This window comes from Coregonus lavaretus (genome assembly GCF_964263955.1).
Source record: "Coregonus lavaretus genome assembly, contig: HAP1_SCAFFOLD_1244, whole genome shotgun sequence".
Classification (NCBI taxonomy): Eukaryota; Metazoa; Chordata; class Actinopteri; order Salmoniformes; family Salmonidae; genus Coregonus; species Coregonus lavaretus.
Genome location: NW_028157152.1, coordinates 76,337 through 102,500, shown reverse-complemented (window position 1 = coordinate 102,500; position 26,164 = coordinate 76,337). Strand labels below are relative to the sequence as shown.

General features: G+C 45.3%; 1 protein-coding gene and 1 pseudogene across 2 annotated transcripts in view; one reads left to right on the top strand and one right to left on the bottom strand.

Moving 5' to 3' along the window:
* Positions 1-1,486: 1,486 nt before the first annotated feature.
* Positions 1,487-2,120, bottom strand: LOC311125752 (putative nuclease HARBI1; annotated as a pseudogene). Its single transcript has one exon. The product of its transcript is annotated as a putative nuclease HARBI1 (transcript).
* Positions 2,121-6,252: 4,132 nt separating this feature from the next.
* The window catches only part of LOC311125754 (BMP-2-inducible protein kinase-like), a 66,231-nt gene continuing 46,319 nt past the window's right edge, over positions 6,253-26,164 (top strand). Inside the window, exon 1 of the mRNA XM_084199781.1 lies at positions 6,253-6,467. Coding sequence (XP_084055907.1) covers positions 6,320-6,467 — 148 coding nt within the window. The 5' untranslated portion in view covers positions 6,253-6,319. The remainder of the gene's footprint in view (positions 6,468-26,164) is intronic.

Genomic DNA, 26,164 nt, shown 5'->3' with positions numbered 1-26,164 from the left:
TGAGCTGGAGGACTTGTTGACCGGGATCATTGATAGCCAGCAACCCCTGGAAGGTATCCCCCATGATGACCATTTCGACAGTTCAGATGGGGGACTGTTCCAATCCTCATTTGGTAGGACACATTCATTCAACATGTGCCATCTCCGGACTGCAGGGAATAAGTAATGTTGTCAGTCACCTCCTGCGCTCCCATAATGAAAATTATGTAATGAACTCAACTCTTGAAGAAATAATGTTCTCTACTGCAGCAATCAAAGGCAGATGATCACCATAGCTTGGAGGGGACTTGTCTTAACAGGATGAAGGTCAGCCAGCTACATCTGGAGCAGCCAGGGGAGGGAAGATTGTGTCCCCAACCCGGGCCGGGGGACAAAGAGGCTGAGCGTGCTGGAGAAACAGGCCATGGAATTTCATGAGCGAAAGCTAATGTATTTAAAAGAAGAGCAAGATATGAATATGTGAATCCTTCATGTTGAGTTGTCTATGAAGGAGGAGGAAAGAAACAGGAAGCAGCAGCAGTACCAATGTTCGTCTCCAAACCAGCACTAGTTTGGGGTCCCGATGTTTCCATTTGTGAATTAAAAACGTTTTTGTTACCAATCCATGGCTATTGTTTGCTTCAATCACTTGAGCTACCTTTGTTGTGAGAAGTGCTGCATAGCAAATTCATTATCACGTCTACTCCCACTCCCGCTCCCCCTCTCCGGTGCTCGATGTCGCCGGTCTACTAACCCCCGGTCATGGCAACCCACCTATACTCACACCTGGCAACCATCATTACGCACACCTGCGTCTCATCATCAGTCACACCTGGACTTCAGTACTCCCTTGATTACTTACCCTTTATACGGTACTCATTTGTTATCAGTCATCAGGTAGTATTGTTTTTGTTGCCATGTCAGATGCTTATCTTGTATTGGTCTATGTTCGTTATTATTAAACTAACTGCACCTGCTTTCTGTGTTACAAACATCTCTGCAGGCTAGTCCATTTCTGTCATTGTCTTCCTCAACCACGGGAACATCTGGGCCATCCTCATCTTCAATGTGAGGCTCTGGGCAGTCATGCTGTTTGAGGTCATTGATTTGGGCAGTCATGCTGTTTGAGGTCATTGTGAGGATATGGGCAGTCATGCTGTTTGAGGTCATTGATTTGGGCAGTCATGCTGTTTGAGGTAATTGATTCTGGCAGTCATGCTGTTTGAGGTCATTGATCAGGGCGGTCATGCTGTTTGAGGTCATTGATCAGGGCAGTCATGCTGTTTGAGGTCATTGATCAGGGCGGTCATGCTGTTTGAGGTCATTGATCAGGGCAGTCATGCTGTTTGAGGTCATTGATCAGGGCAGTCATGCTGTTTGAGGTCATTGATCAGGGCAGTCATGCTGTTTGAGGTCATTGATCAGGGCGGTCATGCTGTTTGAGGTCATTGATCAGGGCAGTCATGCTGTTTGAGGTCATTGATCAGGGCAGTCATGCTGTTTAAGGTCATTGATCTGGGCAGACATGCTGTTTGAGGTCATTGTGAAGCACTGCTGATGCAATTATGACAATGCAAGCATCTTCTTGATTGAAAGTGCAATGTGTTTCTGAGACACTGGAAACGACTCTTCCATACACCAAACATGCACTCCACTACACCTCTGGTGTGGATATGAGCTTGGTTGTACCATTGTTGCTCAGCTCCTATTGCATGAAGATTGGAGGTGAACAAGAAGTTGGTCTGTGCATACCCACTGTCACCAAGTATGATTCCACTATGTTGTCCTCCTTCAAGCTGAGCACACAAAGAAGAGTTTTGGAAAATCCTCGATTCACGAGTCGTACCTTTCCAACGTGCAACAATGTTGAAGAACTGCAAATTGTGAGTACACACACTTTGTACATGTATTTAAAACAAGTTAAGATTCCTGTACTCCTCAGCATCTGCTGTAGAGGGACACTTAATGGGAATATGACATCCATCTATACAGCCAAGGACTCCAGGGAAGTTCCCATATTCATAGAACTCTACCTTGTAGTTGGCTTGGGAAGCAGCATCAGGAAACTTGATGTAATTGTCTTTCAGTTCACATATAGCATTGCAAACATTGTGGACTATTCTGCATACAGTCGGTTCACTAACACCATACAAGGATTACGTTTATACTATCCCAGGTATTCCTTAAAGAGGTAGGGTTTCATGTGTCTCCGGAAGGTGGTCAGTGACTCCGCTGTCCTGGCGTCGTGAGGGAGCTTGTTCCACCATTGGGGTGCCAGAGCAGCGAACAGTTTTGACTGGGCTGAGCGGGAACTGTGCTTCCGCAGAGGTAGGGGGACCAACAGGCCAGAGGTGGAAGAACGCAATGCCCTCATTTGGGTGTAGGGACTGATCAGAGCCTGAAGGTAAGGAGGTGCCGTTCCCCTCAAAGCTCCGTAGGCAAGCACCATTGTCTTGTAGCAGATGCGAGCTTCAACTGGAAGCCAGTGGAGTGTGCGGAGGAGCGGGGTGACGTGAGAGAACTTGGGAAGGTTGAACACCAGACGGGCTGCAGCGTTCTGGATGAGTTGTAGGGGTTTAATGGCACAGGCAGGGAGCCCAGCCAACAGCGAGTTGCAGTAATCCAGACGGGAGATGACAAGTGCCTGGATTAGGACCTGTGCCGCTTCCTGTGTAAGGCAGGGTCGTACTCTGCGAATGTTGTAGAGCATGAACCTACAGGATCGGGTCACCGCTTTGATGTTAGCGGAGAACGACAGGGTGTTGTCCAGGGTCACGCCAAGGTTCTTTGCACTCTGGGAGGAGGACACAACAGAGTTGTCAACCGTGATGGCAAGATCATGGAGCGGGCAGTCCTTCCCCGGGAGGAAGAGCAGCTCCGTCTTGCCGAGGTTCAGCTTGAGGTGGTTATCCGACATCCACACTGATATGTCTGCCAGACATGCAGAGATGCGATTCGCCACCTGGTTATCAGAAGGGGGAAATCATTCAGTGGGTTGCTCCTGTCTGGTCTTGGTGGGGTTGCTCCTTTCTGGTCTTGGTGGTGCTATTTGATCATTACTGAAATAGTCCAGGTAATCAATTTTTCTCCATAGCCAAGGCCAACCTGGGCGCCAACATCCATTAATCTGAAGTTAAACCTGCCTCTGGCCAGGTTTAATTTAAGCCTTCACTTACAGTGAGGGAAAAAAGTATTTGATCCCCTGCTGATTTTGTACATTTGCGCACTGACAAAGAAATGATCAGTCTATAATTTTAATGGTAGGTTTATTTCAACAGTGAGAGACAGAATAACAACAAAAAAATCCAGAAAAACGCATGTCAAAAATGTTATAAATTGATTTGCATTTTAATGAGGGAAATAAGTATTTGACCCCTCTGCAAAACATGACTTAGTACTTGATGGCAAAACCCTTGTTGGCAATCACAGAGGTCAGACGTTTCTTGTAGTTGGCCACCAGGTTTGCACACATCTCAGGAGGGATTTTGTCCCACTCCTCTTTGCAGATCTTCTCCAAGTCATTAAGGTTTCGAGGCTGACGTTTGGCAACTCGAACCTTCAGCTCCCTCCACAGATTTTCTATGGGATTAAGGTCTGGAGACTGGCTAGGCCACTCCAGGACCTTAATGTGCTTCTTCTTGAGCCACTCCTTTGTTGCCTTGGCCGTGTGTTTTGGGTCATTGTCATGCTGGAATACCCATCCACGACCCATTTTCAATGCCCTGGCTGAGGGAAGGAGGTTCTCACCCAAGATTTGACGGTACATGGCCCGTCCATCGTCCCTTTGATGCGGTGAAGTTGTCCTGTCCCCTTAGCAGAAAAACACCCCCAAAGCATAATGTTTCCACCTCCATGTTTGACGGTGGGAATGGTGTTCTTGGGGTCATAGGCAGCATTCCTCCTCCTCCAAACACGGTGAGTTGAGTTGATGCCAGAGAGCTCCATTTTGGTCTCATCTGACCACAACACTTTCACCCAGTTCTCCTCTGAATCATTCAGATGTTCATTGGCAAACTTCAGACGGGCATGTATATGTGCTTTCTTGAGCAGGGGGACCTTTCAGGCGCTGCAGGATTTCATTCCTTTATGGCGAAGTGTGTTACCAATTGTTTTCTTGGTGACTATGGTCCCAGCTGCCTTGAGATCATTGACAAGATCCTCCCGTGTAGTTCTGGGCTGATTCCTCACCGTTCTCATGATCATTGCAACTCCACGAGGTGAGATCTTGCATGGAGCCCCAGGCTGAGGGAGATTGACAGTTATTTTGTGTTTCTTCCATTTGCAAATAATCGCACCAACTGTTGTCACCTTCTCATCAAGCTGCTTGGCGATGGTCTTGTAGCCCATTCCAGCCTTCTGTAGGTCTACAATCTTGTCCCTGACATCCTTGGAGAGCTCTTTGGTCTTGGCCATGGTGGAGAGTTTGGAATCTGATTGATGGATTGCTTCTGTGGACAGGTCTCTTTTATACAGGTAACAAGCTGAGATTAGGAGCACTCCCTTTAAGAGTGTGCTCCTAATCTCAGCTCGTTACCTGTATAAAAGACACCTGGGAGCCAGAAATCTTTCTGATTGAGAGGGGGTCAAATATTTATTTCCCTCATTAAAATGCAAATCAATTTATAACATTTTTGACATACGTTTTTCTGGATTTTTTTGTTGTTATTCTGTCTCTCACTGTACAAATAAACCTACCAGTAAAATTATAGACTGATAATTTCTTTGTCAGTGGGCAAACGTACAAAATCAGCAGGGGATCAAATACTTTTTTCCCTCTCTGTAGATCTAGATTAACTCTAGTCGTCCTTCTGGAAATCAGACTTTTTAAATCTAGATTTAGGGCAAGTCTGAGACTATTTTAAACCATGTCTGAGAAATGCAATTTCAGTTAGTCCAGCTTAAAATCTGTGTCCATGAAACTGAAAATATATAGGTTATTTATTTGATAAGAAATATTATCAATCACATAAACCATTCTCACTTCTTTTGAATCTGTTTTGTGTGGTTCTCCCTCAACCAAACAGGAAATGTCAGATGGTGCAGAGGACTTCACTAGTTACCACAAACACAAAGTCATAATTATGGTTAAACCCCGCCCATTTCTACAATTTATCTTCTTAACATCTGATTTTAAACCTAACCCTAACTTTGACCACACTGCTAACCTTATACCTAATCTTAACCTTAAATTCATACCAAAAAGCACAGTTATGTTTTCATGAATGTTTATGATATAGGCCATTTCGACTTTGTGGCTGTGATAACTAGTGACAACCGTGCACAGACTGTCATTGACACCGCCCGGTCAGCGAAGCGCACTGTCTGCCTCTGCTCTGCGTTCCACCAATCATAACAATAGGAGGGACGGCCAAAGCTGCGTTAGGTTGTCAACTGTCTGATTGGTTTAGGTTGTCAACTGTCTGATTGGTTGAGGTTGTCAACTGTCTGATTGGTTTAGGTTGTCAACTGTCTGATTGGGCAATAACAAAACAAACCATCCACTTATTTGTGCTGCTGAGAGTCACGAGGGAGTTGGAAGTTTACGGAGACTGCGCTTGGCCGGAATGAAGAAGACACGAGGCCAGCAACAATAAAACACATCGAACCACCGGGGGTTGCACGGGAAATGTCATGAAAGAACGTGCGGAGATTCGGTGGGATTGCACGGCGGTGGTGGCGGCGGCGGCGGCTGACATGAGGTCGTAGACAGATTATTTTGATAGAAGCAAGTGAAGCCAGTTAGCGAGCTAGCCAACCACCAAGCCTAGCGGGAAGTGCCCAGGAGAAGTCGCGGGTTGAAGGGAAGTGTTTCTTCGACAGTCGTTTGACAAAGGAGCAGTTGGAAAGATTTGACGCCAGCTAGCGAGATCCAAGCCGCAGACCTTGCTCACAACACCCGTTAACGTGCTAAATGCTCGTTTGTGCTTTATCATGCCTTCTAGCGCTCGTTGTTGAAGTGTCTGCCTACTACTGTCTGTGGACTGTTTGGGTGCAGCAACGCCTGCATCCGTGCCCGATAGCCACACACTAGCTAGCTGATATTACATTGGATTATAGCTAACAGCGTGGAGCTACTGTCACCGTACCTCGCTTCAACGTCAAAAGACGCACATTTTGTTGTCAACTCGGAGGGAGAGTTCTTAGCAAGATATCTAGCCGTCTCTCGCTGTGTCATGACATTCACCTGCAAGTCAAGTCCTTCCGAAGAGTATGCAGGAGAAGAACATTTGGCGTAAGTAGATAAGGGGGGGGGACAGGAATCCTACATTGAAGTCGGCAGCTGTCGACTGAAGTTGCCCAAAGGACTGTATTTGGAGGTCAGTAGTCTCGACAGCACAGAATGAAGAAGTTCTCCCGTATGCCGAAGTCGGAGAGCGGCGGGCTGGGAGGGGGCTCCGGATCGGGCTCCGGAATCGTCAGCAACTACTTTGGGAAAGTGTTCGCCGTGGGCCGGTATCAAGTCACCGTGGAAGAACTCATAGCAGAAGGTGTGTATGGGTCTTTTATGTAACGGTAGGCTATTGCACAAATCAAAATGTATTTGTCACATACAAATATTTAGCAGATGTTATTGCGGGTAGTGAAATACTTTTGTTCCTAGCTCCAACAATGCAGTAATATCTAACAATACACACGGATCTTAAGTCAAAGAATGGAATTTAGAAATATTAGGACTAGCAATGCCGGAGTGTGTGTGTGTGTATGTATGTAAAGTATCAGTCAAAAGTTTGGACACACCTACTAATTCAAGGGTTTCTTTATTTTTACTATTTTCTACATTGTAGAATAATAGTGATGACATCCAAAACTATGAAATAACACATATGGAATCATGTAGTAACCAAAAGTGTTAAACAAATCAAAATATATTTTATATTTGAGATTCTTCAAGTAGCCACCCTTTGCCTTGATGACAGCTTTGCACACTCTTGGCATTCTCTCAACCAGCTTCACCTGGAATGCTTTTCCAACAGCCTTGAAGGAGTTCCCACATATGCTGAGCACTTGTTGGCTGCTTTTCCTTCACTCTGCGGTCCAACTCATCCCAAACCATCTCAATTGGGTTGAGGTCGGGGTATTGTGGAGGCCAGGTAATCTGATGCAGTACTCAATCACTCTCCTTCTTGGTAAAATAGCCCTTACACAGCCTGGAGGTGTGTTGGATCATTGTCCTGTTGAAAAACAAATGATAGTCCCACCTAGCCCAAACCAGATGGGATGGCGTATCGCTGCAGAATGCTGTGGTAGCCATGCTGGTTAAGTGTGCCTTGAATTCTAAATAAATCACAGACCGTGTCACCAGCAAAGCACCCCCACACCATAACACCTCCTTCTCCATGCTTTATGCTGTGAAATACACATGCAGAGATCATCCGTTCACCCACACCGCTTCTCACAAAGACACGGCGGTTGGAACCAAAAATATCAAATTTGGACTCCAGACCAAAGGACAACTTTCCACCTGTCTAATGTCCATTGCTTGTGTTTCTTGGCCGAAGCGGGTCTCTTCTTCTTATTGGTGTCCTTTAGTAGTGGTTTCTTTGCAGCAATTAGATCATGAAGGCCTGATTCACACAGTCTCCTCTGAACAGTTGATGTTGAGGTGTGTCTGTTACTTGAACTCTGTGAAGCATTTATTTGGGCTGCAATTTCTGAGGCTGTTAACTCTAATGAACTTATCCTCTGCAGCAGAGGTAACTCTGGGTCTTCCATTCCTGTGGCCGTCCTCATGAGAGCAAGTTTCATCATAGCGCTTGATGGTTCTTGAAATGTTCTGCATTGACTGACCTTCATGTCTTAAAGTAATGATGGACTGTCGTTTCTCTTTGGTTATTTGAGCTGTTCTTGCCATAATATGGACTTCTGTATACCCCCCTACCTTGTCACAACACAACTGATTGGCTCAAACACATTAAGAAGGAAAGAAATTCCACAAATTAACTTTTTAAGAAGGCACACCTGTTAATTGAAATGCATTCCAGGTGACTACCTCATGCAGCTGGTTGAGAGAATGCCAAGCGTGTGCAAAGCTGTCATCAAGGCAAAGGGTGGCTATTTGAAGAATCTCAAATATAAAATATGTTTCAATTTGTTTAACACTTTTTTTGGGGGGGGTTACTACATGATTCCATATGTGTTATTTCATAGTTTTGATGTCTTCACTATTATTCTACAATGTAGAAAATAGTAAAATGTAAAGATAAACCCTGGAATGAGTAGGTGTGTCCAAGCTTTTGACTGGTAGTGTACGTGTGTATATAATGGGATGTATAGACAATATGGACGGTATATACTACGAAGTATAGAATAGTATATGTAGTTGAATAAGATTGCCTTGACTAGAATACAGTATATACAGTGCATTCGGAAAGTATTCAGACCCCTTCACTTTTTCCACATTTTGTTACGTTACAGCCTTATTCTAAAATTGTTGAAGAATTTGTTTTATGTAAATCAATCACAACACAATACCCCATAATGACAAAGCGAAAACTTGTTTTTAGAAAATTGTGCAAATGTATTAAAAATAAAAAACAGAATCCGTATATACATAAGTATTCTGACCCTTTGCTATGAGACTCGAAATTGAGCTCAGGAGCATCCTGTTAACATTGATCATCCTTGAGATGTTTCTACAACTTGATTGGAGTCCACCTGTCGTAAATTCAATTGATTGGACATAATTTGGAAAGGCACACACCTGTCTATATAAGGTCCCACAGTTGACAGGGCATGTCAGAGCAAAAACCAAGCCATGAGGTCGAAGGAATTGTCCGTAGAGTTCCGAGACAGGATTGTGTCGAGGCACAGATCTGTGGAAGGGTATCAAAACATTTCTGCAGCATTGAAGGTCCTCAAGAACACAGTGGCCTTCATCATTCTTAAATGGAAGAAGTTTGGAACCACCAAGACTCTTCCTAGAGCTGGCCGACCCCGGCCAAACTGAGCAATCGGGGGAGATGGGCCCGGACTCTGACAGAGCTCTAGAGTTCCTCTGTGGAGATGGGAGAACCTGGCCAATAACATCCCTACGCTGAAGCATGTTGGTGGCAGTATCATGCTATGGGGATGTTTTTCAGCGGCAGGGATTGGGAGACGTCAGGATGGAGGGGAAAGATGAACGGAGCAAAGTACAGAGAGATCCTTGATGAAGAGCACCTCGTACTGGGCTGACAACCCTATGCACACAGCCAAGACAACGCAGGAGTGGCTTCGGGACAGGTCTCTGAATGTCCTTGAGTGGCCTAGTCAGAGCTGGCTCCCCATCCAACCTGACCGAGCTTGAGAGGAATCTGCAGAGAAGAATGGGAGAAACTCCCCAAATACAGGTGTGCCAAGCTTGTAGCGTCATACCCAAGAAGACTCAAGGATGTAATCGCTGCCAAAGGTGCTTCAACAAAGTACAGCGTAAAGGGTCTGAATTCTTATATAAATGTGATGTTTCATTTTTATTTCTAATAAATGTGCAGACATTTCTAAACCTGTTTTTTGTTTTGTCATTATGGGGTATTGTGTTTAAATTGGGGGGGGGGGGGACGACGACAATTTAATCAATTTTAGAATAAGGCTGTAACATAACAAAATATGGAAAAAGTGAAGGTGTCTGAATACTTGTATACGAATACGCTGTACATACCGAGTAAAACAGTATGTAAACATTAAAGGGACCAGTGTTCCATGACTTTTTGCATAGGGCAGCAGCCTCTAAGGTAGATGGCTAGTGACAGTGACAAAAGTTCAGGTCAGGGTACCATCTAGTGAGGACTATTTAAGTGTGATGGCCTTGAGATAGAAGCAGTTTTTCAGTCTTTCGGTCCCAGCTTAGTACTGACCTCGCCTTCTCGACGGTAGCGGGGTGAACAGGCAGTGGCTCGGGTGGCTGAGGTCTTTGATGATTTTCTTGGCCTTCCTGTGACACAGAGTGCTGTAGATGTCCTGGAGGGCAGGCAGTTTGCCTACTGAACGTGGCCCTACAGTCAAAGCCCCACCCCGCCATCTTAGTCTTCAGTTGACTGTAACATGGAAAAGGTCCAAGTCCTGCAAAAATGACCCGTCACCAGCTCACCAATACTAACTGGGCCAAATCTGGATGAGTCAGCATCTAGTCTATAGACTGCTTCCTCAGCCATACAGGTGTCCTGATCTCACCAAGCAGCAAGTCACTGATGAACCGCCTAACCTGCTCTGCCACTTCTAATTTTTTTTTAAAAACAACAGCTGGCTGTGCACAGTAATGTATGCTGTTAAGGCGTCCGCATTTTCCCCAGCCGAAACAGTTCGGGAGAGTTTGTGCATATATTATGACAACATTTTGATGTTTTGGAATTCGGTAAGGGTTTTTCGGCTGTTCGGGCACACAATGTTTTTTTCTCGAGGCAAGCCTAAGTCTATGCCCCTTCGTCAGTGATTGGTCAACAGTAGGGACTCTTGCATAAAGTCTTGGTTGTCATTCAACGAGAGACGACTCATTTTCATGTACATTTTTTCATTGTGAAATACTAGTTAGATGTAACCAGCGTATCACTAACACACCAGTGTTAATTATTATTTTTTTGTCTGGTCTTAGTCATATAGACTAAAATATAATTAACTCTTAGTTAAATTTTTTGTCATTTTAATAATGATTTAATCTAGTGATTGTCAAAATGACAAAAAGTGGTCTGATCCGGGTGCCCCTGTATGGCCCCCCTCTATCCGACTTCCCCCATATAGACTTCCTCTCTCCGTCTGCCCCCATACGGCCCCCCCCCCCTCCTCTATCCGACTTCCCCCATATAGACCTCCTCTCTCCGTCTGCCCCCATACGGCCCCCCTCCTCTATCCGACTTCCCCCATATGCCCCCCCCCCCCTCTATCCGGCTGCCCCCATACGGCCCCCCCCCCCCCCCTCTATCCGGCTGCCCCCAGACGGCCCCCCTCCTAAACCCTGCCGTTCCGTCCCTCTTGCAGCCTGGTGGTGTCTGTTAGCGGGTCGTTGCTGGTGTGACTTTGCTCTCTCTGTCCTGGACTAACACAATGAGTCTTCCTCAGACTCCCTCCTCCCTCCCTCCCTCCCTTCATCTCCATACCCCCGCTAATCCTCCTGCAGTTAGTCAGCAGCAGCTGTTTATTGAAAAGCATGAGATTCCCTTGAAGCCTCCAAACAGAGAATGTGGTCTAGTGTGCACTAAGGTTAGCCTGTAGGTGGAAGTTATGTGTATTGTGTGATTTAGCTTAAACTCTTTGTCTATCCTTTGACAAACAAAAAAGAAAGGCTCTTTGTTGATTTGGCCTTGCCTTGACATATAAAATGTGCTGTAAAACATGCTGTTTTCAACGCTTATCATTGTATGCCACTTTTTTTTTTGGCTTGCGAATGCGATCTACCGATGGAGCACAGAATGGCTGTATCTCGTGATGAGCAGGAACTCTGTAATTTTCCCTCTACTCTCACCACAGTGCTCTCTGCCTCCTGAGGTCTGTCACTACTCAGAACAGAGATAACAAGCAGATCTAGTCACAGGAAGTCATCTGTGAGCGAGTCACCATTGCCCTACTATCGCTCTTCCTCAACTGATCGCTCGGCTGACACACTCCCTTTTTAAAAGAATAGCTAATTTCTTGACTGATTCCTTACTCTGTCGTCTCACCACAGGCGAGGCAATAGCCTGAAACTCCTCTGCTTCGTGCACGTTATAGTTTTATCTGCTACAGCTCCTCAATATCTTAATTCTACTAAATTATGAAAATGACATTAAAACATAACATGAACAAGGCTATAGACCGATAAACATGACCGATCAAATGTATTTCAATAGACTGCTATTTCCATCAACTAATAGGCTAAAACATTACTTTGTAATGGTATAATTTTTTTGGGGGGGGGGGGATTTTATTTATCGGCCAAAAGCCGGCTATTACGGCTAACGGAAACTCTGTGTTTACATGTCAAACAGCCAACGTTTACATTCGAGGGAAGGTTCTAGTCTCCTCTGCACTTTTTTTCCCCCCAGTCAACAACAAGACCAGACATTTCTGGTTGTCAGTATCACCTGTATTAGTTAGTGTAATGAGGTCTGTCGTGCGCCCCAAATGAAATGGCACCCTATCCTCTAATGTAGTGCACTACTTTTGACCGGAGGACATGTATCAATAGCCAATAGGGCTCTGTTCAAAAGTAGTGCACTGTGGACAGTGCCTTCAGAAAGGATTCACACCCTTCTACTTTTTTCCCACATTTTGTTGTTACAAAGTGCGATTTTAAAATAGATTTAATTGTCTTCTTTTTTTTTGTGTCAACATTCTACAAACTTTTTGTTGTTGTTGTATTAATTGAAAATAAAACACAAATATATTTTGATTAAGTATTGAAACCCCTGAGTCAATACATGTTACAATCACCTTTGGCAGCGACTACAGCAGTGAGTATTTCTCTGTGAGTCTCTAAGAGCTTTGCTCACCTGGATTGTACAATATTAGCCAATTTATTTTTTATTTTTTTTAGTTCTTCAAGCTCTGTGAAGTTGGTTGATCATTGCTAGACAACCATTATCAAGTCTTGCCGTAGATTTTCAAGCTGATTTTTAAGTCAAAACTGTAACTAGGCCACTCAGGAACATTCAATGTCATCTTGGTAAGAAGCTCCAGTGTAGATTTGTCCTTGCATTTTAGGTTGTCATTCTGAAAGGTGAATTCGTCTCCCAGTGTCTGGTGGAAACAGACTGAACCAGGTTTTCTTCTAGGACTTAGCCTGTGTTTAGCTCTATTCCTTTTCCTTCTCTCCTAAAACAACTCTCTAGTCCTTGCCGACGACAAGCATACCCATAACATGATGCAGCCACCACCATGCTTGAAAATATGAAGAGTGGTACTCAGTGATGTGTTGGATTTGCCCTAAACATTACACTTTGTGTTCAGGACAAAAGGTTAATTTCTTATACTCAGTTTTCACCTAGTAACTTCACCATGATCAATGGGATATTCAATGTCTGCTTTTTGTTTTACCCATCTACCAATAGGTGTCCTTCTTTGTGAGGCATTGGAAAACCTCCCCGGTCTTAGTGGTTGAATCTGTGTTTGAAATTCACTGCTCGACTGAGGAACCTTACAGATAATTGTATGTGAGGGGTACATAGATGAGGTAGTTATTCAAAAATTTAAATGAAATTGTATTTGTCACATGCGCCGAATACAACAGGTGTAGACCATGACATGCTTACTTACAAGCCCATGTTAAACACTATTATTGCACACAGTCCATGCAACTTGTATTATTTGTATTTATAATGGATCCCCATTAGTTCCTGCCAAGGCAGCAGCTACTCTTCCTGGGGTTTATTATGGATCCCCATTTAGTTCCTGCCAAGGCAGCAGCTACTCTTCCTGGGGTTTATTATGGATCCCCATTAGTTCCTGCCAAGGCAGCAGCTACTCTTCCTGGGGTTTATTATGGATCCCCATTAGTTCCTGCCAAGGCAGCAGCAACTCTTCCTGGGGTTTATTATGGATCCCCATTAGTTCCTGCCAAGGCAGCAGCTACTCTTCCTGGGGTTTATTATGGATCCCCATTTAGTTCCTGCCAAGGCAGCAGCTACTCTTCCTGGTGTCCAGCAAAATTAAGTTAGTTAGACAATTTTTAAAAACATCACAATACATTCATAACATATTTCACAACACACTGTGTGACCTCAGCCCCTACTCTACTACCACATATCTACAATACAACATCTATGTGTGTGTCTGTGCGTGTGTGTGTCTCTTCACAGTCCCCGCTGTTCCATAAGGTGTATTTTTTTTTTTATCTGATTCTACTGCTTGCATCAGTTACATGATGTGGAATCGAGTTCTATGTAGTCATGGCTCTATGTAGTACTGTGCTCCTCCCATAGTCTGTTCTGGACTTGGGGACTGTGAAGAGACCTCTGGTGGGGTATGCATGGGTGTCTGAGCTGTGTGCTAGTAGTTCAAACAGACAGCTCGGTGCTTTCAACATGTCAATACCCCTCACAAATACAAGTAGTGATTAAGTCAATCTCCACTTTGAGCCAGGAGAGATTGACATGCATATTATTAATACTTGCTCTCTGTACATCCGAGGGCCAGCCGTGCTGCCCTGTTCTGAGCCAGTTGTCCCTCTTTAGCTGCTGTTGTATCAATATGTTTTGACCATGATAGTTTACAATCCAGGGTTACTGTGACTTAAGCACATTCTTACTCCAGAACCTATTCAGGCTTGCCATAACAAAGGGGTTGAATACTTATTGACTTGACATTTCAGCTTTTTAATTTGTAATTTTCTAAATATTTCTAAACACATAATTACACTTTGACATTATGGGGTATTGTGTTTAGGACTGTAACACAATAAAATGTGGAAAAAGTCAAGGGGTGTGAATACTTTCTGAAGACACTACATTATTAGCATACTGTAAATGGTAATGAATGGGTGGATTGTCTCATTTGTCCTGTTATAAAGAATGCTGCTGGTAAGATGCAGCGCTCTCAATTCAATTTCAGTTTAAGGGCTTTATTGGCATGGGAAACACATGTTAACATTGCCAAAGCAAGTGAAGTAGATTATAAACAAAAGTGAAATAAAAATTAACAGTAAACATTAAACTCTCTCAAGTTCCAAAAGAAAATAAATTTCAAATGTCATTGTCTATAGTGTTGTAACAATGTGCAAATAGTTAAAAGTACAAAAGGGAAAATAAATAAACATAAATATGGGTTGTATTTACAATGGTGTTTGTTCTTCACTGGTTGCCCTTTTCTTGTGGCAACAGGTCACATATTGCTGCTGTGATGGCACACTGTGGTATTTCACCCAGTAGATATGGGAGTTTATCGAAATTATTCTCTGCAATGAAGTATGTAGCTAACGATAGAGCAGCGGACTAATTCAGTTTAAGTCGTCAGGCAAGTGTTACTTTCCCCAGCTAGAAAACCAAAAAAGTTCGCTCAAACAGAAGAACTAACAAGAGTCCCTGACAACAACCAAAATGTAACAGGTGGGTTTTTAGGAGGGGTTCTGAAAGACACTCATGGGGGGGGTCCACTGAAAGTTGACTAGCAACAACAACTGGGACCTAAAAGACACCAACCATGAGACCCACTAAATCTGCCCACTAAGAAAGAAAAACTAAACCAAACTGAAAGACAGGAAGCAAACCAACACAGTGGAGCAAAATGAAAGCAGAGATGATCAGTTAAATGTGGTGTGTCTAGAAACTCAAATAGGGAGCGCCAACTAAAGGTGTTGACCCTCCACATTTCACTGGAACACTGGTCTAGCCGCTCTAAAATATCACCTGGGGCAGCACAGGTGAAACGCCTTCTGACTAATGAGATGGATAAGCCAGCACAGGTGTAACGCCTGACTAACGAGGTGACGCCTAACGTGCTAATGTGAAACCTTTGAAATATATAAGTGGAAAAACCTGTAACACAAGTTATCAACTGCAAATGAGAACAAGGTCTATTTAGTTACCCAGAAAGTCTCCGTTATCTTCATCTTCTACGTTATGATGCCTTAAATCTGTCGAATTATCTTTGCAAAGTTTGTGGTTACTTACAGGCATGTTTGATGCCCCTATCTTGGCGGTGTAGAGGTTTTTCATTTTTAAAGATAACTTCCTGCAATTCCACCCATTTTTTGCAATGCAGCTAAGAGAAAATGTTGCAGATTTAAAGCTAGTTTCCAGCAATTCTATGCATTTTGACATGGCTAATGCTGTGTTTTGCACAAACATAATTACAAAATTGATAGTGCTAAATTCATTTTTTTATTTTTTATTTTAAATTCTCTAAGACTGTCTAGCGTTTTATTTGGGTGATTGTTAGTTCTCAGATTATATTACAAAAAAATATATAGCTCCATTATCTTTTCTACGTACTTTATATCTGGTTTTAATGGTTTAATATTTTACTGAAAGTGTTTTACACTGTTTGGCCTTAGGTGGTCTGCCCGAGAATTACAATGACAGAAAAATCACTGACTTAGCATGCATGAGTAGTTTACACATTTTTCCAACACTCAGTTGATCTCAACACATGTTATTACACGATAGCCTCTTGGGGGAGGTTTTCCATGGTAACAGGTTGTATTTTCACACAATGCACATTAACTAATAGGCTGAGTTTATATATGACTTGTTGAGCACAGGTTTGGGATGCAGTCAGAGTAGTTAATTTCTCCACGCGCTGGCCAAACCCTCCCCTAACCCGGACGACGCCGGGCCAATTGTGCGCCGCCCTATGGGACTCCCGGTCACGACACAGCCTGGGATCGAACCTGGGTCTGTAGTGACGCCTCGAGCACTGCGCCACGCGGGAGGCCTGGATGATTTTCTTGTCTTTCCACCAACAAGTCGCCCTTGCAGCGAATTAGTTCTGCGTGATCTGTGGTTCAGAGTAGGGGAGTGAAAATCTGTCACTACTCTGTCTGGTTCAAACATGTATTTTTGAAACTAGCTCTCGGTGAAAGTGCCATATCATTTGGCAAGTGAGGAGAGCATATTAAAGATCCGTTGACTAACGCGGTCCTCTTGGTTACGGCAGGGTGAGATCTGTTGTCATGGTACTGCTTCTAAACTGGGAAGAGTCGGGCTCAATGAGTCGATCAACTTTTGTAAACTGTCCAATGCATTTTAAGTGCATGAAGGCTTCATGAGATTGAGGTTGTGATCACTGTAAATGTGGTCACTAGTCACTGTAAACATGTTTGTGGCAATGAAATGCTCCATGGAAAGAATGGCTTGTCAATAACTTAATTTAGCGTCCATGTCCACTCGGCAGCCTAGTCAGATGTCAGCTATAAGGACATGCATGTATCCTCACCTGCCTGTTACTTAGCCAGCCTTCTGTACAATTAACTAACATGTCAAGACATTTACATTTAAGTCATTTAGCAGACGCTCTTATCCAGAGCGACTTACAAATTGGTGCATTCAACTTAGGATAGCCAGTGTGACAACCCACATCTTGATCACAGTAAGTACACTTCTTCAAACAAGCAGCTGTGAGCAAAGTCAGTGCAATCAGGGACAACTACACTGCTCAAAAAAATTAAGGGAACACTTCAACAACACATCCTGGATCTGAATGAAATAATCTTATTAAATACTTTTTTCTTTACATAGTTGAATGTGCTGACAACAAAATCACACAAATTATCAATGGAAATCAAATGTATCAACCCATGGAGGTCTGGATTTGGAGTCACCCTCAAAATTAAAGTGGAAAACCACACTACAGGCTGATCCAACTTTGATGTAATGTCCTTAAAACAAGTCAAAATGAGGCTCAGTAGTGTGTGTGGCCTCCACGTGCCTGTATGACCTCCCTACAACGCCTGGGCATGCTCCTGATGAGGTGGCGGATGGTCTCATGAGGGATCTCCTCCCAGACCTGGACTAAAGCATCCGCCAACTCCTGGACAGTCTGTGGTGTGGCGTTGGTGGATGGAGCGAGACATGATGTGCTCAATTGGATTCAGGTCTGGGGAACGGGCAGGCCAGTCCATAGCATTACATTTACATTTACATTTACATTTTAGTCATTTAGCAGACGCTCTTAACCAGAGCGACTTACAGGAGCAATTAGGGTTAAGTGCCTTGCTCAAGGGCACATTAACGTCATTTAGCAGACGCTCTTAGCCAGAGCGACTCACAAATTGGTGCGTTCACCCTATAGCCAGTGGGATAACCACTTTACAATTTGGGGGGGGGGGGGGGGGGGGGGGGTTAGAAGGAATACTTTAGCCTATCCCAGGTATTCCTTAAAGAGGTGGGGTTTCAAATGTCTCCGGAAGGTGGTGAGTGACTCCGCTGTCCTGGCGTCGTGAGGGAGCTTGTTCCACCATTGGGGTGCCAGAGCAGCGAACAGTTTTGACTGGGCTGAGGGGGAGCTGTGCTTCCGCAGAGGAAGGGGAGCCAGCAGGCCAGAGGTGGATGAACGCAATGTCCTCGTTTGGGTGTAGGGACTGATCAGAGCCTGAAGGTACAGGGGTGCCGTTCCCCTCACTGCTCCAAAGGCAAGCACCATGGTCTTGTAGCGGATGCGAGCTTCAATTGGAAGCCAGTGGAGTGTGCGGAGGAGGGGGGTGACGTGAGAGAACTTGGGAAGGTTGAACACCAGACGGGCTGCGGCATTCTGGATGAGTTGTAGGGGTTTAATGGCACAGGCAGGGAGCCCAGCCAACAGCGAGTTGCAGTAGTCCAGACGGGAGATGACAAGTGCCTGGACCAGGACCTGCGCCGCTTCCTGTGTAAGGCAGGGTCGCACTCTCCGAATGTTGTAGAGCATGAACCTGCAGGAGCGGGTCACCGCCTTGATGTTGGCGGAGAACGACAGGGTGTTGTCCAGGGTCACGCCTAGGCTCTTCGCACTCTGGGAGGAGGACACAGCGGAGTTGTCTACCGTGATGGCGAGATCATGGAACGGGCAGTCCTTCCCGGGGAGGAAGAGCAGCTCCGTCTTGCCAGGGTTCAGCTTGAGGTGGTGATCCGTCATCCATACTGATATGTCTGCCAGACATGCAGAGATGCGATTCGCCACCTGGTGATCAGAAGGGGGAAAGGAGAAGATTAGTTGTGTATCGTCAGCGTAGCAATGATAGGAAAGGCCATGTGAGGATATGACAGAGCCAAGTGACTTGGTGTATAGGGAGAAAAGGAGAGGGCCCAAAACCGATCCCTGGGGGACACCAGTGGTGAGAGCACGTGGTGCGGAGACAGCTTCCCGCCACGCCACTTGGTAGGAGCGACCGGTCAGGTAGGACGCAATCCAGGAGTGAGCCGCGCCGGAGATGCCCATTTCGGAGAGGGTGGAGAGGAGGATCTGATGGTTCACAGTATCAAAGGCAGCAGACAGATCTAGAAGGACAAGAGCAGAGGAGAGAGAGTTAGCTTTAGCAGTGCGGAGAGTCTCTGTGACACAGAGAAGAGCAGTCTCAGTTGAATGACCAGTCCTGAAACCTGATTGGTTTGGATCAAGAAGGTCATTCTGAGAGAGATAGCAAGAGAGTTGGCTAAAGACGGCACGCTCAATAGTTTTGGAAAGAAAAGAAAGAAGGGATACTGGTCTGTAGTTGTTGACATCAGTGGGGTCGAGTGTTGGTTTTTTGAGAAGGGGAGTAACTCTCGCTCTCTTGAAGACGGAAGGGACATGGCCAGCGGTCAAGGATGAGTTGATCAGCGAGGTGAGGTAGGGGAGAAGGTCACCGGAGATGGTCTGGAGAAGGGAGGAGGGGATGGGGTCAAGCGGGCAGGTTGTTGGGCGGCCTGCAGTCACAAGTCGCAGGATCTTATCTGGAGAGAGAGGGGAGAAAGAAGTCAAAGCATAGGGTAGGGCAGTGTGAGCAGGACCAGCAGTGTCATTAGGCTTAACAAACAAGGATCGGATGTCGTCAACCTTCTTTTCAAAGTGGTTGACGAAGTCATCCACAGAGAGAGAGGAGGGGGGGAGGGGGGGGGGAGGATTCAGGAGGGAGGAAAATGTGGCAAAGAGCTTCCTAGGGTTAGAGGCAGATGCTTGGAATTTAGAGTGGTAGAAGGTGGCCTTAGCAGCAGAAACAGATGAAGAAAATGTAGAGAGGAGGGAGTGAAAAGATGCCAGGTCGGCAGGGAATTTAGTTTTCTTCCATTTCCGCTCCGCTGCCCGGAGCTCTGTTCTGTGAGCTCGCAATGAGTCATCAAGCCACGGAGCTGGAGGGGAGGACCGAGCCGGCCGTGAGGATAGGGGACACAGAGAGTCAAAGGATGCAGAAAGGGAGGAGAGGAGGGTTGAGGAGGCAGAATCAGGAGATTGGAGGGAGAAGGATTGAGCAGAGGGAAGAGATGATAGGATGGAAGAGGAGAGAGTAGTGGGAGAGAGAGAGCGAAGGTTGCGGCGGCGCATTACCATCTGTGTAGGGGCAGAGTGAGTAGTGTGGGAGGAGAGTGAGAGAGAAAAGGAAACAAAGTAGTGGTCGGAGACTTGGAGGGGAGTTGCAGTGAGATTAGTAGAGGAGCAGCATCTAGTGAAGATGAGGTCAAGCGTATTGCCTGCCTTGTGAGTAGGGGGGGACGGTGAGAGGGTGAGGTCAAAAGAGGAGAGGAGTGGAAAGAAGGAGGCAGAGAGAAATGAGTCAAATGTGGACATAGGGAGGTTGAAATCCCCCAAAACTGTGAGGGGTGAGCCATCCTCAGGGAAGGAACTTATCAAGGCGTCAAGCTCATTGATGAACTCTCCAAGGGAACCTGGAGGGCGATAGATGACAAGGATATTAAGCTTAAATGGGCTAGTGACTGTGACAGCATGGAATTCAAATGAGGAGATAGACAGATGGGTTAGGGGAAAAATTGAGAATGTCCACTTGGGAGAGATGAGGATTCCTGTACCACCACCCCTCTGACCAGATGCTCTCGGGGTATGCGAGAACACATGGTCAGACGAGGAGAGAGCAGTAGGAGTAGCGGTGTTTTCAGTGGTGATCCATGTTTCCGTCAGCGCCAGGAAGTCGAGGGACTGGAGGTTGGCATAGGCTGGGATGAAGTCAGCTTTGTTGGCAGCAGAACGGCAGTTCCAGAGGCTGCCTGCGACCTGGAACTCCACGTGGGTGGTGCGTGCAGGGACCACCAAATTGGAGAGGCAGCAGCCACGCGGTGTGGTGCGTTTGTGTAGCCTGTGCAGAGAGGAGAGAACAGGGATAGGCAGAGGCATAGTTGACAGGCTGTAGCAAATGGCTACAAAAATGCAGAGGAGATCGGAATGAAATGGGCTAAGCATCTGGGAGTGGAGAGAGCAGGGCCTCCCTCACCAAATCTTCTAGCTCGGAAACTAAAATTGTTTCACTGAACCACCCGAACAAAAACTCTCCCAACTTCCGCCTTTGGAAATCAGAATTGTTGTGAACCACAGCGGTTCAATGTTTAAAGGAGTAGACTCAACCCACTTTGTTCAGCTAGCCTACTATGACTCCATAGCCAACTAGCAGACTAGCATCCAATAACAATAACACACCGTTTAGCGCCAACACTTGGTCACAACAAACCACCAATATTGTGATATCACACTAAACAGATCATTCGTGTCTGTGTCAAGTTCCTTATATGACGCAGCAATGATTAGACGTTGGCTAGCTAGGACAAGTAAATTGTGGTTAGCTACTACAGTACAGCCAAATGGTCATGTTGGGTAGCTAGCAATGGCCACTGTGTCGACTCTGTTTGAAGAACGGCTAGCTAGCTAGCTTCGTGCTACAGCTGGCACGGCCGAGGACACTGCCAAGACACAGTAACTACCCACAACAACCCACGAAGCCTAGCTATGACGCCGTAGCCAACCTGCAAGCTAGCATCCATTAACACACAACTTAGCATCAACACCTGGCCACAACAAACTGCCAAGAGTGTGTCAGCACACCAAACAGACAATTCAAGTCCGTGTCGAGTTCCCTTCACAACGCAGCAAAAAAAAAAAATAATAATAATAATAATAATAATTAAACGTTGGAACCAGCTCTCCAGCGTTGCTAATCGTTACCAATAGCTACCCGCTAGCTAGCTAGCCTCGTGCCTCGATACTAGTCCACAATTACCTATGGAAAGCTACTACAACCACAATACTAACCTACAATAAATTCAATACCTAACTACAGCTAGCTACCTACCTACGATCTAATACATGGTTAAGCAAAAGTTAAACGTTGGGTAGGAGTACATTACCGTTGGAACCAGCTCTCCAGCGTTGCTAATCGTTACCAATAGCTACCCGCTAGCTAGCTAGCCTCATGCCTCGAAACTAACCCACAAATTACCCACGGAAAGCTACAATAACAACAATAATACTAACCTACAATAAATACAATACCTAACTACAGCTAACTACCTACCTACGATCTAATACATGGTTAAGCTTTACTCAACACTACATGTAGCTTACCCCTACTTACCTACTTACCTACTTACCTCCAGCCAGAGAAAAACACGTCCTCTCCCGTCAGCTGCAACTCCGGCAAGAGGAAGGCATCAATGCCTTCCTCTTGCAGGAACTGCTGACACACTCCAGCCACATGAGGTCTAGCATTGTCTTGCATTAGGAGGAACCCAGGGCCAACCGCACCAGCATATGGTCTCACAAGGGGTCTGAGGATCTCATCTCGGTACCTAATGGCAGTCAGGCTACCTCTGGCGAGCACATGGAGGGCTGTGCGGCCTCCCAAAGAAATGCCACCCCACACCATGACTGACCCACCGCCAAACTGGTCATGCTGGAGGATGTTGCAGGCAGCAGAACGTTCTCCACGGCGTCTCCAGACTCTGTCACATGTGCTCAGTGTGAACCTGCTTTCACCTGTGAAGAGCACAGGGCGCCAGTGGCGAATTTGCCAATCTTGGTGTTCTCTGGCAAATGCCAAACGTCCTGCACGGTGTTGGGCTGTAAGCACAACCCCCACCTGTGGACGTCGGGCCCTCATACCACCCTCATGGAGTCTGTTTCTGACCGTGTGAGCAGACACATGCACATTTGTGGCCTGCTGGAGGTCATTTTGCAGGGCTCTGGCAGTGCTCCTCCTGCTCCTCCTTGCACAAAGGCGGAGGTAGCGGTCCTGCTGCTGGGTTGTTGCCCTCCTACGGCCTCCTCCACGTCTCCTGATGTACTGGCCTGTCTCCTGGTAGCGCCTCCATGCTCTGGACACTACGCTGACAGACACAGCAAACCTTCTTGCCACAGCTCGCATTGATGTGCCATCCTGGATGAGCTGCACTACCTGAGCCACTTGTGTGGATTGTAGACTCCGTCTCATGCTACCACTAGAGTGAAAGCACCGCCAGCATTCAAAAGTGACCAAAACATCAGCCAGGAAGCATAGGAACTGAGAAGTGGTCTGTGGTCACCACCTGCAGAACCACTCCTTTATTGGGGGTGTCTTGCTAATTGCCTATAATTTCCACCTGTCTATTCCATTTGCACAACAGTATGTGAAATGTATTGTCAATCAGTGTTGCTTCCTAAGTGGACAGTTTGATTTCACAGAGGTGTGATTGACTTGGAGTTACATTGTGTTGTTTAAGTGTTCCCTTTACATTTTTTGAGCAGTGTACATCTCGATCACAATAAGTACAAGACCATGGGAGATTCTCAATTGCATACTCCTCGCGTCCTCTCCTCAGCTCCTTCTCAAAACCCATTGGAGAAGGTCAGAGGAGAGGAGTATAGAATTGAGAATCTCCCCATGACTCTAGAAGCACTGTAAAGAGACACTGTGGAAAGTGACATGTAGCTGTCCCACTCAGCCTTGAGGTCAATTCACTGTCACTTTTAGTTCAGAATGGACAATTTAATAGGGATGGAACGATTCACTGATACGCATCTGTCCCCGATTTTTGAATGTTTAAGATATGATTGCGTCGGTCCCCGGACCCAAAACCGATCCTAATGTAGCACGTATCGGTCAGAAAATCAATTCAAACGTTACGAATTGCTGATTTCATATTTTATTTTGCTCATAATACTTTCTTTCTACCTTCTGAAAATACCTAATCTTCTGTGACAACTGATGCATCCTCTCCGTCAGTGTCGAACTAAGCATGTAACTGTGACAGTCATTGAGCTACAAGTAATTTTGCATGCGCAACAACCGCTGACCGGTGTTCCTGTTCATGCATTGAAACGCTAAAGTGGCTCGCGCGATATTAGGCTTTATTAGTTGAGTTCTCTATTAGCGTACGCTATGTTGTTATCAGTAGTATTTCATTCTTAGTATTATTATTCAAGTTATTATTACCTCTAAATATTAGTCTAGTAAACAAATTTAAGAAATGTCAGATTGGAGAGGATTCACATTTTTGTATTGACACAACTTAACGCGTAGGCGATCAGACTCAAAACGAAACGTTCAATTTCACCATTGCATCGCATTTCCTGGTTTCTCCTTTTCATGTATGTTTGGTAGGCGTCCATTTTGTTTTAAATATGATACTGTTGTCTTAGTCCTGTAAGGCCCTGTGGAAGAAGGGGACGTCACAATTCTGTTTGTACACTTGTTTACATGCTTAAAACCAATTTGAAACAAGTCATTACACTTTATTATTACTTTTACATTTACGTCATTTAGCAGATGCTCTTATCCAGAGCGACTTACAGTTAGTGCATACATTATTCTTTTTTATTTTCATACCCCATGGGAATCGAACCCACAACCCTGGCGTTGCAAACGCCATGCTCTACCAACTGAGCTACCTCCCTGCCGGCCATTCCCTCCCCTGGACGACGCTGGGCCAATTGTGCGCCGCCCCATTGGTCTCCCGGTTGCGGCCAGCTACAGCAGAGCCTGGATTCGAACCAGGAGCTCTAGTGGCACAGCTAGCGCTGCGATGCAGTGCCTTAGTGGCGCAGTGGCATTTCATTATTATTCAGGTTATTACTTATAAATATTAATCTACAAGTTAAGAAACTCCAGGTTGGAAAGGATCTATCGCATTTTCGTATTGACAACATTAACAGAGTCAAAATAAAGATGTATGCCTTCCTTGTCTGTTGGCTTTCTGCAAATAATCAAATGTACACACAAGTCCATTCACACAAAGTCAAATGTTTTTTATTCAAATTTTCCATCATTCGATGGCAGTGCCATTGGCATATGTTCAGAGAGGACGCCTTATGAGAGAAATAACCTAAGCTACTGAAAATAGGCCTTTTTACAAGATTAAATCATGACTGACGCGTTTGATTCTTATTAAAGAGATGTAGTCCAGACACTAGCAAACATTTCTCCTTTCCTTAAAACGTATTTAAAAAAAAAACCTAGGCCTACCTTTTCTGAAAGTAGGCGATTTAAGATAATGAGTTGACAAGGGAAGTACAGGGGGGGGGGGAAAGTATTTAGTAAGCCACCAATTGTGCAAGTTCTCCCACTTAAAAAGATGAGAGGCCTGTAATTTTCATCATAGGTACAGGTCAACTATGACAGACAAATTGAGAAAAAAAATCCTGAAAATCACATTGTAGGATTTGTTATGAATTTATTTGCAAATTATGGTGGAAAATACGTATTTGGTCACCTACAAACAAGCAAGATTTCTGTCTCTCACAGACCTGTAACTTCTTCTTTAAGAGGCTTGTCTGTCCTCCACTCGTTACCTGTAATTAATGGCACCTGTTTGAACTTGTTATCAGTATAAAAGACACCTGTCCACAACCTCAAACAGTCACACTCCAAACTCCACTATGGCCAAGACCAAAGAGCTGTCAAAGGACACCAGAAACAAAATTGTAGACCTGCACCAGGCTGGGAAGACTAAATCTGCAATAGGTAAGCAGCTTGGTTTGAAGAAATCAACTGTGGGAGCAATTATTAGGAAATGGAAGACATACAAGACCACTGATAATCTCCCTCGATCTGGGGCTCCACGCAAGATCTCACCCCGTGGGGATCAAAATGATCACAAGAACGGTGAGCAAAAATCCCAGAACCACACGGGGTGACCTAGTGAATGACCTGCAGAGAGCTGGGACCAAAGTAACAAAGCCTACCATCAGTAACACACTACGCCGCCAGGGACTCAAATCCTGCAGTGCCAGACGTGTCCCCCTGCTTAAGCCAGTACATGTCCAGGCCCGTCTGAAGTTTGCTAGAGTGCATTTGGATGATCCAGAAGAGGATTGGGAGAATGTCATATGGTCAGATGAAACTAAAATAGAACTTTTTGGTAAAAACTCAACTCGTCGTGTTTGGAGGACAAAGAATGCTGAGTTGCATCCAAAGAACACCATACCTACTGTGAAGCATGGGGGTGGAAACATCATGCTTTGGGGCTGTTTTTCTGCAAAGGGACCAGGACGACTGATCTGTGTAAAGGAAAGAATGTATCGTGAGTTTGAGTGAAAACCTCCTTCCATCAGCAAGGGAATTGAAGATGGAACATGGCTGGGTCTTTCAGCATGACAATGATCCCAAACACACCGCCCGGGCAACGAAGGAGTGACTTCGTAAGAAGCATTTCAAGGTCCTGGAGTGGCCTAGCCAGTCTCTAGATCTCAACCCCATAGAAAATCTTTGGAGGGAGTTGAAAGTCCGTGTTGCCCAGCGACAGCCCCAAAACATCACTGCTCTAGAGGAGATCTGCATGGAGGAATGGGCCAAAATACCAGCAACAGTGTGTGAAAACCTTGTGAAGACTTACAGAAAACGTTTGACCTGTGTCATTGCCAACAAAGGGTA